The sequence below is a fragment of the Lingula anatina genome, chromosome 3 (genome assembly GCF_051362555.1).
Source record: "Lingula anatina isolate TDL-2025a chromosome 3, LinAna3.0, whole genome shotgun sequence".
Classification (NCBI taxonomy): domain Eukaryota; kingdom Metazoa; phylum Brachiopoda; class Lingulata; order Lingulida; family Lingulidae; genus Lingula; species Lingula anatina.
In genome coordinates, this window is record NC_141769.1 from 31,695,500 (window position 1) to 31,708,126 (window position 12,627).

A 12,627-nucleotide genomic window follows, 5' to 3' on the forward strand; every position below is an offset into this window, starting at 1 on the left:
TGCCCTCAGCGGGTCATGGAGACGGATGGAGATTTCTGTGGTAGGTTTCTCGTCTCTCACCTTCTAGCGTTGATGACTGACAAGAAAATAACACCCTTCAGTAAACTAAAGTAATACGGTGTTAATGATGGGCCGAGTTAAAAATGGGCTGCGCGAAAACAGTTGACGTTCCAGTAGCGTAACCTCCATATAATCTTTTCGCATCCCGGTAAATAAATGCTGTAGTGATCACAGGCTTGAACATTTCACTTTCCACACAAAATTGAAGCTACACCTCACAAAGCTTATAATAGCAAACAAATTAATGAGCTTTGTGAGGTATAGCTTGTTTTGCGCAGTTTAGTGAAAATGTTAAACTTACGCTCGTTATCAACAGACGTCACAGATGAATTTTCATCAAAATAATACAGTGTGCTGGTGGCTTCACAGATTAGATTGATGCTTTAAGCGGGCGAGGTATGGGTACGGATTGCAATTAAGCCTCGACCCTCGGAAGTTTGAATCAAAACGGTCATTTTCAAACCCCCCTCCAAATGGACCTTGTTCAAAACGAAAAGGTCTACACTACTAGAGGTAAAACATTCTTTTCGTTTCAAAAGACAAAACTTAAACTGAGGCGATTTCGTATTAATAAAGCAAGAATTGTGGTTGATAAGCTTACTATAAGTAAACTGTGCTCTATTTAAATAAACCTGAATTTATTTTTGCAAATGAAGTAAAAAAAAAAAAAAAAAACACATACACAGAAACTGGCGATTTAAAAAGAAATCTTACAGTAGGATTCGGATCTTTTTTTAAGGGCAAAGTCCACATACGCAATTAAAAAAGAACTGATTTAAGGGATATTTTTACGCCGACAGATTGCCGCCTTATAAGCCTTTGGGAATACGTGTTAAGTTATATCGTATTTTCCCGATTAGTAGCTGGAGGAGTTACCGAAGTAAACTTTTGGAAACTATAAAGAAACCCCAAGCTGCTAAATTGGTTCTTTTACTGTCAAAATTCAGATTTTGAAAGCAACTTTACATCACTACATAGTATTATGCTGTCAGAAAACGGCGCTATTTACGACGTGCGGTATGTTCACTTGCCTGGCACTTCATCCACGGAATCTATGATTAGCATCAAAAACAGAACAAAATATAAACCAGTCCAGATTCCTTTGGCAACTGTAGTCTATTTACAGTGAAGTCGAAAAATCCTTTTACATTTAGTTCTTGGTTGTTCCTGTCCAGACACACTTTGTCTGGCTCAACTACTGCAATGACGACCTGCATCACAGGCTGTTCCTGCGGAAAATCACTTCATTGCTGCATGTATTTACTTGCTACATTCGAAACGGAATGCTGGACTCTTTCATATAAAATCAAGTAATACTTCATTCACGTGAAAAAACATTGCTGTTTTTGATAAATATCGAGGAAAATTTTCAGGATCTTGGGGAGTTGCTCCAGCTCATAATAATAACAACAATACATTAATAAGTATGGGGAATTTAGTATAAACAAGCCAAATCCGAGTTAGTGGCAATTTTAATTCTCTTGCTTAAGGAAAATACAATAACAAAAATATAACATCAATTAACAAGAAAATTTTAAAATCACATCCATTAACATCATTTTTTCTTCCAAGTCTACAATGACTTAATGGGATGTTCTACGCTTCATAACAATATAAACACAATGAATACGTTCTTGTGTCAAATACCGTACAGAAAAATATATGCATATACTGTATTTTTGAAAAATGACAGCAAAGCTGTCAAATGTACAGATATATAACAGGAAAAAACACTTTAAATAACAGTGGATGTCTATTCCAACTGATTAACCAGCCTTAAAAACCTAGCAAAGTATAATGAATGAAATATCCACAAAAGAAGATCAAATTTGTAAAAGCAAGGCCAAATTTATTGAAAGAAAAACAGAAAAAAGGAACAGAAATATACTAATCTGGCTGTGTCTGGTGTCCCCATCGTCACTGTGCACTTTTCACTGTTAATTCAATAAATCCAGTTAAATCCAGCTTGCTACCCTTTCTGGCTCTCAATAGTAGTCTAAAACGTTCCAGGGAAATTCCAAATATACAAATTGTCATCAAGTCCTGAATGCATTTGGTCTGCCACAAAAATAGCCACTGCAATGTTAAGAGTCGGTTCAGCTTTAGTTGAAAAGTTAAATCTTTTGTTTGAGCTTCTTAGCAAGATTCTCTTTTATCTTTTTCCATGGAAGAGGCCCAGTGGCTTGAACTAGTAAGTGACAGCCACGAGTGAATAAGGAGCATGGAGTGTTTTGTCGAGTAACTGAGTTGATTGACATGTTATGATATACAACTGCGTGTAATGTGAAGGGAGAAAAGGCTGCTAGAGATTGCATGAGGTAGAAACAGAAATGAAGAAAGCAGCATGGATAACAGCTGGAAAGTAGTTAAATAAATAATAAGAAAGATTATAACAAAGTTGTATTTGCTACCTTGCATATCAGCAAGATAAAGGCAACAACTTCGTCACACTCTCGATCATAGTTTCTAGGCCTACACAAGATGGATGATTTTGTAAAAGAAACTATGACAAAATGGAACATACAGCAGTTCATCCAGTGCTTTGAAGGTAAGCTTTTTCACTTCTTTCCATAAATTTTGCCAGTTCGAGAATAGTGGTCTACTCAGACAAAATTTCAAAGCTTGGCCTGCCTTGTCCCACGGCTTATATTTCTCTCGCCACTCAGATCATAACCGAGTTATACTTGCTACCTTATGTATCAGCAAAAGATAAAGGTAACGGCTTCATCACACTCTCGTCAATAAATTGTTTGGTCTTCACCTAGGACTGGAGGAGCTGTCATGTCAGTGAGACGGTGAAGGAGCAGGGATATGTAGAGATTTCTCAGAGTAGGAAGGAGGAAGTGTAGAATATTCAGGACCTGAGACTCTCAGACGAGTATGTCCTTTAGGTAGGTTCCCAACTGCTCTTGAAACCCTTACTGGGTTTGATTGCCCAAATTGCCAAACAATGAGGAGGAGTGATCTTTCATCCAAAGACCGCAAGAAAGGTATGACAGCCACAGCCAAAGGCATTCGTCGTCAGCTGGGTTGAGGGAGGTCATCATCCAGGTGGATAACAAGGAAGTTACAGTTTCCAGGGCAACTGTTATCTTCTGCGACCCAGCAACATACCCAAGTGCTGAGGAGGTGGTTTCTCTAAAGTCAGAGGGAGAGAGACGTGGTGTCAGTGGGTTGGCATCCAAGACACGAATATCACCCTGAGGGCTGGGCAAAGTTTGAGCAGACATCCAGTAATTTGGCGGTGTCTGTTCTGGGTGAGACCACACCACCTCACCCGGGCAGTGGGACGCATAGTGCTGGAGAGGGCTCTTAAGCTGATAAGAGCTGACCAGGTGTTGGTTCTGCACTGCCAAGAAACCAAGGGAGAAGACGCAACAAATTTAGTCAGGAAAAATGTTTAAACATCCCAAGACTGGCTGAGGAGGTGAAGCATGACCAGTTAATAAACTGGGATGGTGAAGAAGTGAGTGGGGCACCTTTACACATTTACTTCAGAGCAAATGCTTGGAAGAGAAACTGATGGTTATTCTGGAGAGGGCTAGACACTTGCTTTAAACAGAAAGGCTTTAAAATAGTTTTAACATAGCCAGAACCCATCAGCTTTTCGTTCATTTTGAGAAATCGGAGTGCTCAAGCTACCAGCAGAGTCTACTCTCAGGTACTACACTAATGTTTTGCACTCAAGTGCAGGTTTTCAGATGGAAGTTTTTTTGGAACTGAAACATCTAGCAGAAAAACTAACCAACAAGGAACAGTGGGTTTTCTTGATACACGATGAAACTGCTATAAAGTCTGGGCTGGCTTCTGAACATCAGAGAGGGAAGCTAGTTGGATACACTGATGAACAGCAAGGAAAAGAAAGATCAGCAAGGGAGAACCACCTTACTGACAAAGGACATTGGATTTACTTGATGCAAGAAGCAATTGCTACAAAGTCCAGGCTGGTGTATGACTGTTGGATTAGGGAACTAGTTGACTGCATTGAAGAGCAGAAAAGAAAGAAAAGGTTAGTGAGGGAGAACCACCTAGCTACAAATGCTCTCGTTTTTATGGCAGTTGGACTTACAGGTGCCATCAAGATGAGCACTGGTTTCTTTCCAATGTGATACCAACTGCAACAGCTTATCAATTATTTCCACATACGTGGACAGCAGTTGGACTTCTAGAAGGTATGTGGCACTAGTGACTGTCATCACATTCTGTGGACTCTGTATGATGTCCAACAAACATGACATGACAAATGCAACTGTACAAATAGTTTTTCCTAAGTGTTGTAATTTAAAATTCTTGTAGACCATCATGTTTTTCATTGTGAATCATATTTCTAGCACTTTGTAATCATTCAGGTGATTTCTTTCACAAGTGACAAAGCAAGTCCCAACCAGCATCTGATCTGGCTTCACAGTATACTCAAGTCTCAGAATGTATTTTTACTCTTAGTGATGCCCCTCATCTTGTGAAGACTTCGAGAAATAACCTCGCTTCTACAGGATTGGGGGGAAAAACACCAAATGTCTGTGGGTATAGAGCTACTGTGTCATTCCTATGAATGACTATCCAGTTATACATTTGGTATGTCCTGCACACATTCAATAATAGAATGACACCAATTGCTCTTAAATTTAATGCAGGTGCAAGAATGTACAGGCTCTTATTTCTGTAGTAATTAATTCTTTTCTTAGATTGAAATACATAAATAAAATGGTAAAATTTTCGTAAGTTTCTTTTTTTGTTTTCATAGGACTTGATGTCATCATTGTCTGGAGATGACCTTGAGGAAATTGTTTTTTTAAATTAACTGTTGCGAAAGTAGTCCTGCTTTCGCAATGGATGTCGAGAACAACACCCGTGTGAAGAAGGGACAAGGTCCCTCACAGCCACAACCCCCTCAATAGTTCCACCTGACCAGTGTGTCTGTGGGAAATGCAGACAAATGCCCACTGCTCCAGAAAAGAAATATTGCCAGCAGCCTGAAAGCTGCAAAAACCTGGACCCTGTTTATATTTTTGATTATCAAACTGTTGCTATGCATGCAAAAAAGGTTTTACGCTTACACACCATTTGACTAAAATGAGATGTACAACTGAAAAAGGTTGCTTCTGCATTAGAACACTTTAGACAGAAACAACCATTCTGTTCCAACAGTGGTAAATCTTCACAACTATAGTAATTTTTTAAAACGTGATATACCAAGTTCTCATCTTCAGGATTAATTCCATATATATGGCCTTTCCAAATACCTAGATATAAAACAATAGTAGAAGATCTTGTTTTTATTATTTCAGATTATGGAGTTCAACATCTTGAACCCTTTTCACCTGGTCATTTATCGCATCATAAGGGGCATCTATGAGGGTCGAGATGATGCCAGGTAGGAGAATGAAGAGGACAATGCCTCCATGCTTTGAAATACCTTTTCCCCTTGTCATCTGTCCTGTCATAAGGGGTGACTATGAGGGTCGAGATGATGACAGGGAGGAAAGAGAAGAGGATAATGCATCCATGCGTCATGCTGCCTATAGAAGCTTCATAGCTTGGCAGTACCACAAGCTAACAGCAGGAGACAGAAGGGTTATACCATCCTGCTGTGTGTGGTGGATGAGGGACAGATTGCCCTCCCCAACAGGCCAGTACAGAGGGTTTTGCCTAGGAGGAGAGTTGAGACTTAGTGGAAGGGAATGGGAACAATCAGGAGAAACTTTGGTGCATATTATGTAAAGATGTGAAAAAATAGGGTGAAGGAGCATTGCAAATACAGATATGTATGAGAAGACAGATTGACCTAGCGTTAATACTCTAGGTGCAGAAATTGGGAAGAATCAGAGGTTTCTAACTCCCTTGGAGGAGAACCTTGCATTTAGTAGAGGTTTATGTTTGGATAGAAAATTTAAGATATGTTATGTTAAAATGATTTTTGAAATGCTCATCATATTATCAAGTGGCATAACATGTTTCGGAGAGACATTCAAAAAGTGGGAAAGGTGAGAAAAATTCTTCTGAAGGATAAAAAAGAAAGTCACAGTGAATCTGTGGGGGATGCTTTAGCTCTGAAAGATGTTTTTCCGTTTCCTGAGACAAAGATCTAAACAAAAATGTCTTGTCTGTTTTGAATGTACTGCCTTTGGATGGAAGGGCAGATAAAACCAGTTTAACATAGATAGAAGAGGATGGAGACATTATGAAACTTCTACTAGAAGCAGATAGAGAATCTACTTGTCAGTCTACAGAGATAATCTTTGATGCCTTTTTCTGTACTGCAAGGAGGATATCGAGTCTCAGCTACCAGTAAATCTCAGGCTGATCACCCTGCCATGCAAAGTCACTAGAATTGAAATAGCTCAAGATTTACACAACAACCTCCCATGTGAAATATGCATTGATAAAGCATGTATACTGTAGTTAATGCATTTCTTCATAATTCAACCACGTCTCTACAGAAGAAAGACGTTTTTTTCCACTGCTAAATGCTCTTGAACTACATTTTAGTGAAAATTAATCCAGCAAGTCTGAAGATAATAAAATATAATAGTTATATTGAGATAACAGTGAAAAGTGCACAGCGACAATGCTGAAAACAACAATGACAGATGCAGGTGATAGGTATATGACAAAAGACAAAATGTCGGTACATAAAAAATTTATCTCTGTCTCATTATTACATTAAGAAAAACATGAAACAATACATTAAATTTTATCAGTGATAATTTTAGACGTCAGTAGTTCAATCATTGGAAGATTTCATTCTCATCTTTTCTTGTACACACAGGGTTGTAGTTCTATCTTCGGAAGGTTTTTACTGTCTGTCTTCTTTACCTTTTCAAACTGGAACATCACAAACATTTTGTTTGATGTGTCCTGAAATTGTGCAAAATTTAGACTTCTAATATCTTATTCTCAAATTGAACATCAGCTCCTCATGTACTAGTTTACAAAAATAAAGGCATACCTTAGTAAAAACTATGTATCACATCCTGTCTAATGGTTAAGGCTGGTTCAGAAGTAGTTCTCTCTTAGTTAAAACACATTTTTACAAAACATTTTTAACACAACATTAAGCATTCATATTTTCTTATCTGTAAAATTAAACTAAATTCTTTATCATATACAATTAAAGAGGGAGCAGGGGAAAGCAGCTGAGGGGAGAGAGGTTTCGATGCAATTCTTATCATTATTGCTCTCCATCTTACTATACTTACCGTATGAAGCGATGAAAACCCCATCTGTTCAACACTTTTAACAAATGCCCCAATTCTGTCAAATCTGCTCACGACCTCTGCAATAAGCAGCTTGCCTCTGCAACAAAATTAATCTATTACATATAAAGTGAAAAGTAAAACAAGATTGCTTTGTTTCAAAGGATTTACACTGATGCTCGAGATTAAAAATCAAACATATTAAGTTTTTTCTCAAATATCCTGCCATTACCTTCTGTACTGCTAAAGACTATGATCTTAGGGTAAACAAACCTAATAACAAGCTAGAAACCCTTCCATTATTCATCATTCATCCACAGAAATTGACACACATGCATGGTTCATCCATTTCCACTGGTCATGTGTGCATGATCATTTCTTGCAACGTGCACGTGTGGTTAACCCATTTATTGCATTCTGGTTACCCATGTATGTGCATAACAGGAAATAGGCATGCAAACACGACCAGCCAAAAAGCAGGAATGGGTTAACACATGCACAGTTCTCTGTGGAAAGGTACACCACTCACCCCTTCTTTAACACCCTGTTGGCCTCCCTCAGGAAGTCTACCAGGTTAGTCCCCATCAGCGCCAGGCAGAATACAGCCACACCAACACTGCCATCTTTGAGAGGGGTCTGTAGAAAATCAATGTACGTGGAAAATTGGAATTCATGTTAATGCTATTTACTGTTATACCCAGTGCTTGGTCAGATCTTTTTGAGACTGGAATGATTTTTCATGAATGTCTGACAACCAAAATTTTCTTGAGCCAGAGTATTCATATCTCATAACTGGTAAAAATCACATGTAACTAGAGAGAGCCCAATTTTTCCCTATTTCAAAATTGTAATGGAACTGCTAAATATAAGATTAAAATAACATGCTTAAAATACAGAAAAAGAATTTTACCTTAGCCATGTCACACGCGGTGACATACTTGTTCACGGCAACCAGATCAAAGGAATGCACCTGATTGGATACAGACTGCGCTATCTTGGCATCTCCGCAGCCAAAATCTGCTACAACCTCATTGCTTGCTCTGTAGATGATGCAAAAATTAGAAATAAATTTAAGAGATCCACCTGACAAAACTGTGCTAAATATTTTGTGAAAATTGTAAAGCAGGTGTGTAGAGCTCAAGGGCCACAGAAATAACAGAAAAGAGAGATAGGTTGTGTGCAGGCCGTTTCCTTTTATTTTTGCTTAGTATATACAGAAAATTGTCCTTCTATTACAGGAGCCAGAAAGTGCAAACAGACATACAAACTTACAAACACAAAGACCCAGCAACATATTCAAAAACCTCCAAAGGGGGATTTCAAAGTAATAACAAAGAAGTTATACTATTGTGAAACAAAGTAAAAGAAAACAGAATGCTCACTTACTTTTTCTTGATGAAGTCTATGATAGTATTAACTGGGCTCTGTGGCCATTTTGCCACTTGATTTTGGAAGCCGTCATGATAGGCCTGGAAAGCTTCTGGATCAGAGCGGAACATCTTCACTGCCTCCTCACTAGGTAGAGTGTAAAGCTGTTCATTCAAATAGCGGAACCTTCAGAAAATTAAAAAAATTATGAATTAAGTTTTCTACCTCTGGTAGCCAGGTTATATTTCAATTGGCTTATGAAACATAAAAAACTTACTTATCACATAATAGAAGAAGTTTTCTGGAAAAATATCAAGCAAATATTGTGTTTATGAAACTGATTACTTTCCTTAATTGTACTATTGCTCTTATATCGTTACCTTGCTGCATGAAGACGCTCCATCATCTTTTCACGAAGCACCTGTGACTTGTTTTGTGACTTGGACTGAGGCGAGAGAATCTCCTTGGTTTCAAATTTCTCTTCTTTCTTTCTGACCATTTTAGTCTTCTTTCCTCCTGCATTGATTTCATCAGCCTGAAGCAGAGCCTTCACTTTATTTTTATCCAAGCCAGTCTTAGACTTTGGAGCCAACTGAAAATTATTCAAGTCATCTTTCTCAGCTAAAGGTTGGTTGATGTCATCCTTTGTCACCTTTCCCTTCAAAACCTTATGTTCTTTACCAGTTTTTCTTTCCAATTTATCTACTTCAGAAGATTTTCCTTTAGTCCTTTTCGAAACACTCTTCCCAGATGCATTACCTAATTTTTCAACTTCTGCAAGGGTACTTCTTTCTATAGAATATTTCTGCTTTTTTTCAGACGATTCACTACTTGTATTTTGTGCCATTTTGGTCCCATTAGAAAAGCCATTGTCATCACCAACTGATGCGCTGAGTTTTCTCTTCTTGTTATTTGTCATATTGTCAACAGGAGTGGCATTGTCCCTTTTGGACATATTGTTGTCCTTCATTTCATCCCCAGTACATTCTTTCTTCCTCTTTAAACTACTTTTGCTCAAGTTTGTTGCCATGCAAGCACCTTTTGTCATAGTTTCAGTTTTTGGTTGTTTTTCATCAACTTGTTGTGATCCGTCTTTAGAATTAATTACAAAATTTCCTTTATCTGCATTGCCTGTTGAAGCACTCTTTTCCCTCTGCTGTGCTTCCCACACATCTTTATATTTGTTTTTCTTAGCTTTTCTTTTTCTCTTCTTCTTTTTCTTGGGAAGAGAGGGCTGAGTTGTGTTGGATGCTTCAGCTTTCTTCTGAGTTTGTGTTACTGTGGTGTCCTTTCCACCTGAACTTTCATCATTCACAGCCTCTTTCTTATTCTTGTCAAAGTCTTTGTATTTATTTCTTTTTTTCTTATTTTTATTGATATCATTTTGAGACTTTTCCAAATTTTTGTGTTTCTTATTCAATTTAAACTTTGGCACAGATTCTCCCCCATTTGTCATCATTTTTGCAGTGGGTTTGTGAATTTTCTTCACTTTTGCGACCACAGTACTTTTTTGCATGTGACTTCTACTCTTTCCCTGCAATGATCCTGGACTCCCAGATTTATGTTTCTTCTTAGAAAAGCTGTCAACTGGCTCTAATGGTCTCTTTTTGGTTTTCTTTTGGCTTGCAATAATCTCATCTGAACCTGAATGGTCTGTATTAAGATGTGGTTTCTTTTTCTTCTTTTCCTGAACAAAAAAGACACAATATAAAATGTGGTTTAGATATAACTTAAACAAATGTGAAATGTGATTTATATAAGACCTTCAACATTAATTGCATTTCAATTTCCTAGGGTTTAAAAAAGAAGGATACAGAACCAGACTAAAATGTAAAATCCCATATTTCATTTTAAGATTGGGGGCACACGTTAAATAATCTAAATAAAATTATTAAGCTTTAAACAAAGTACATTTACTTTACTCTTGCCAAACAAACTGTGGTCTAGTTGGTTTGCAGATCTATCAACATCCCAAACCTCTGCTTCAAACATCCTGAAAAAGAAGGCAAAATACTGGTAAATATATATATATATTACCGGTAGATATTTACTACTACTACTGCCCCCTCCACCATTCTCATCCCCAACCCAACAAGATTTTTCAAAAAAATTAAAATTTTGGTGTTTATTATTTAGCCTCGTTCAACAGAGGTCAGCGTCTAGATAAGTACAACAGACTGTACAATTAACCTGCTGCCTTACACACAGATGCCCTAAATTTTCTCAGCCAGCGACCTTGCTGCGCTCTCCTCTTGTTTATCACTTCATGGAAAGATTGTCTAGTGCAAATCCCAATCACGGTAAAATACAGTATAAAAGGATGTCATCAACCAACCTGAACCCTTTCACCCCTGCGGATGTTATAAAGAAGAATGCCAAATACTGTTTTCAAGACATTCTTGTTGCTCTGCATTCGCACGTGCTACTCTCCGTACGTGCCTTAAACCGGAAGTAAATATGCGCGTGGAAAGATGCGCGCAGCTTGCTAGATAGAGGGAGTGGGAATCAAGACAGTTGTAATTAGATTGCTTTTGTTTTCAGCTGCTATTACGATTACATAGGCGTAGCATTTCATCGACTTGTGGATATTTGTTTTGTGAATATAACAGCCATTAAGGATTTACGACACTTAGATAGTTACGATCAGGAGAATACACACAGTCGACCAGCAGATTTGTCGATTTCAACCACACACGATATAGCTGAACTAGAGACTCGGAAGCAGCAGCATACCTGACATACTTATGCCAACTTCATGGTGGATTCTTGTTTGTGACTGTTACTGAATGACCTCTAGGACAAATATTGAACTGTTTTTCACACAGGATGGATGACATCTTTACACAGGTTCGGGAAGGGAACGCTTTTCACGTGAGAGTGTGGTTAGACAACACGGAAAACGATCTAAACCAAGGGTAAGAATAATTCATTCCTAGAAGTAGAAGACTTTCACTATGCTAGCATTGGGTGTTAAAACTGCCGTCGTGTTTACAATAAGATTTACTAGGGTTTGGAATAGACTTGTTGGCATTGGACAGTGTGTGTGTGTGTGTGTGTGTGTGTTGGGGGGGGGGGGGGGCAGGGTATAATTTGAAATGTGAGTCTTGGCAGTCATTGTGGTATCCAGAACACCAAATAACTGTTTTGCAATCTCCAGCACTCTTAGCAACCTAGCACAAAATGCATTATAATATTAGTTTTCAGATATATTCATGTACTAAATAGGAATGCTACAGGTACATATAAAAGTCATGAATTTCCAAATAGCATCACCACCTCCCCCTTTTTCACCTTCTCCCCCCCCCCCCCCCCCCCCCCCCAATTCCAGCCCACTACCATTCATTTTCCCTCCTTTGCAGCAGTGTATAAAATGTGCCTAGGTGTGCATGGTAAATTGTGTACAGTAAAGTTATTTTAGATTATGCACATTTTCATATGGGAGTCACTTTAGATAATAGCATTTACTGGATGAGGTCATTTGGTTGAGGTCACTGCATGTGAGCTTGTATTTTGCTAATTGGACATATCTTGTAGGTCAATACACATGTAGCTATTCAGTGGACATTAGAACTGCCCATTTTTACAGCAGGTTAAATGAAAATGACTGCTATATTGGTGCATAAACTTTAGAGATATAAATGTGTCGGTCGTAATAAACTGAAATGGTGGAGAGGGGTGGAGTCTCTTCCTTTCTCATTTCTGGCTTTAAATGAATAATTTTTAATATTTACCCTTGCCTGCCCTGCTTTAGGAAGTGACTTAAATGTAGAAAAAAAAATGTGTTTTGCAGTTTGTACCATTAGCCAAAGCAGTTACTCTCCTATAGAGTAAGAGTCAGTGTCTGTGTTAGTAAAAAAAAAATTGCATTTTATTTAACACTAACCCACTAAAGGCCCTGATTGCCCTACGGGCTAGTATCCTAACACATTTATGGCACTAAGTTACTGTAAGTTTTGAAAATCCTCATGATCATTTGTAACTTGTAGAATATAAATTATGTACC

The 12,627-nt window shown here is 38.1% G+C and overlaps 1 protein-coding gene and 1 pseudogene across 3 annotated transcripts; one reads left to right on the forward strand and one right to left on the reverse strand.

Annotated features, from left to right (window-relative positions):
• Nucleotides 1-1,514: 1,514 nt before the first annotated feature.
• Nucleotides 1,515-11,081, reverse strand: LOC106165826 (uncharacterized). Of its 3 annotated transcripts, none has more exons than XM_087008260.1 (8): nt 10,960-11,081; nt 10,542-10,617; nt 9,005-10,311; nt 8,643-8,810; nt 8,167-8,296; nt 7,786-7,892; nt 7,260-7,356; nt 1,515-6,918 (listed from the first exon to the last, which is right to left on the reverse strand). In XM_087008260.1, the coding sequence occupies exons 2-8, from the start codon at nt 10,614-10,616 to the stop codon at nt 6,808-6,810; spliced, it is 1,995 nt and encodes a 664-aa protein (XP_086864386.1). In that variant the 5' UTR covers nt 10,617; nt 10,960-11,081; the 3' UTR covers nt 1,515-6,807. The 3 variants fall into 3 exon arrangements, with proteins under 3 accessions (XP_086864386.1, XP_086864387.1, XP_013399636.2); XM_087008261.1 differs by having other exon boundaries at nt 9,005-10,305; nt 10,536-10,617; XM_013544182.2 differs by having other exon boundaries at nt 10,536-10,617.
• Nucleotides 11,082-11,087: 6 nt separating this feature from the next.
• LOC147763238 (scaffold protein ILK pseudogene) lies at nt 11,088-11,543 on the forward strand (annotated as a pseudogene).
• The last annotated feature ends 1,084 nt before the right edge of the window (nt 11,544-12,627 follow it).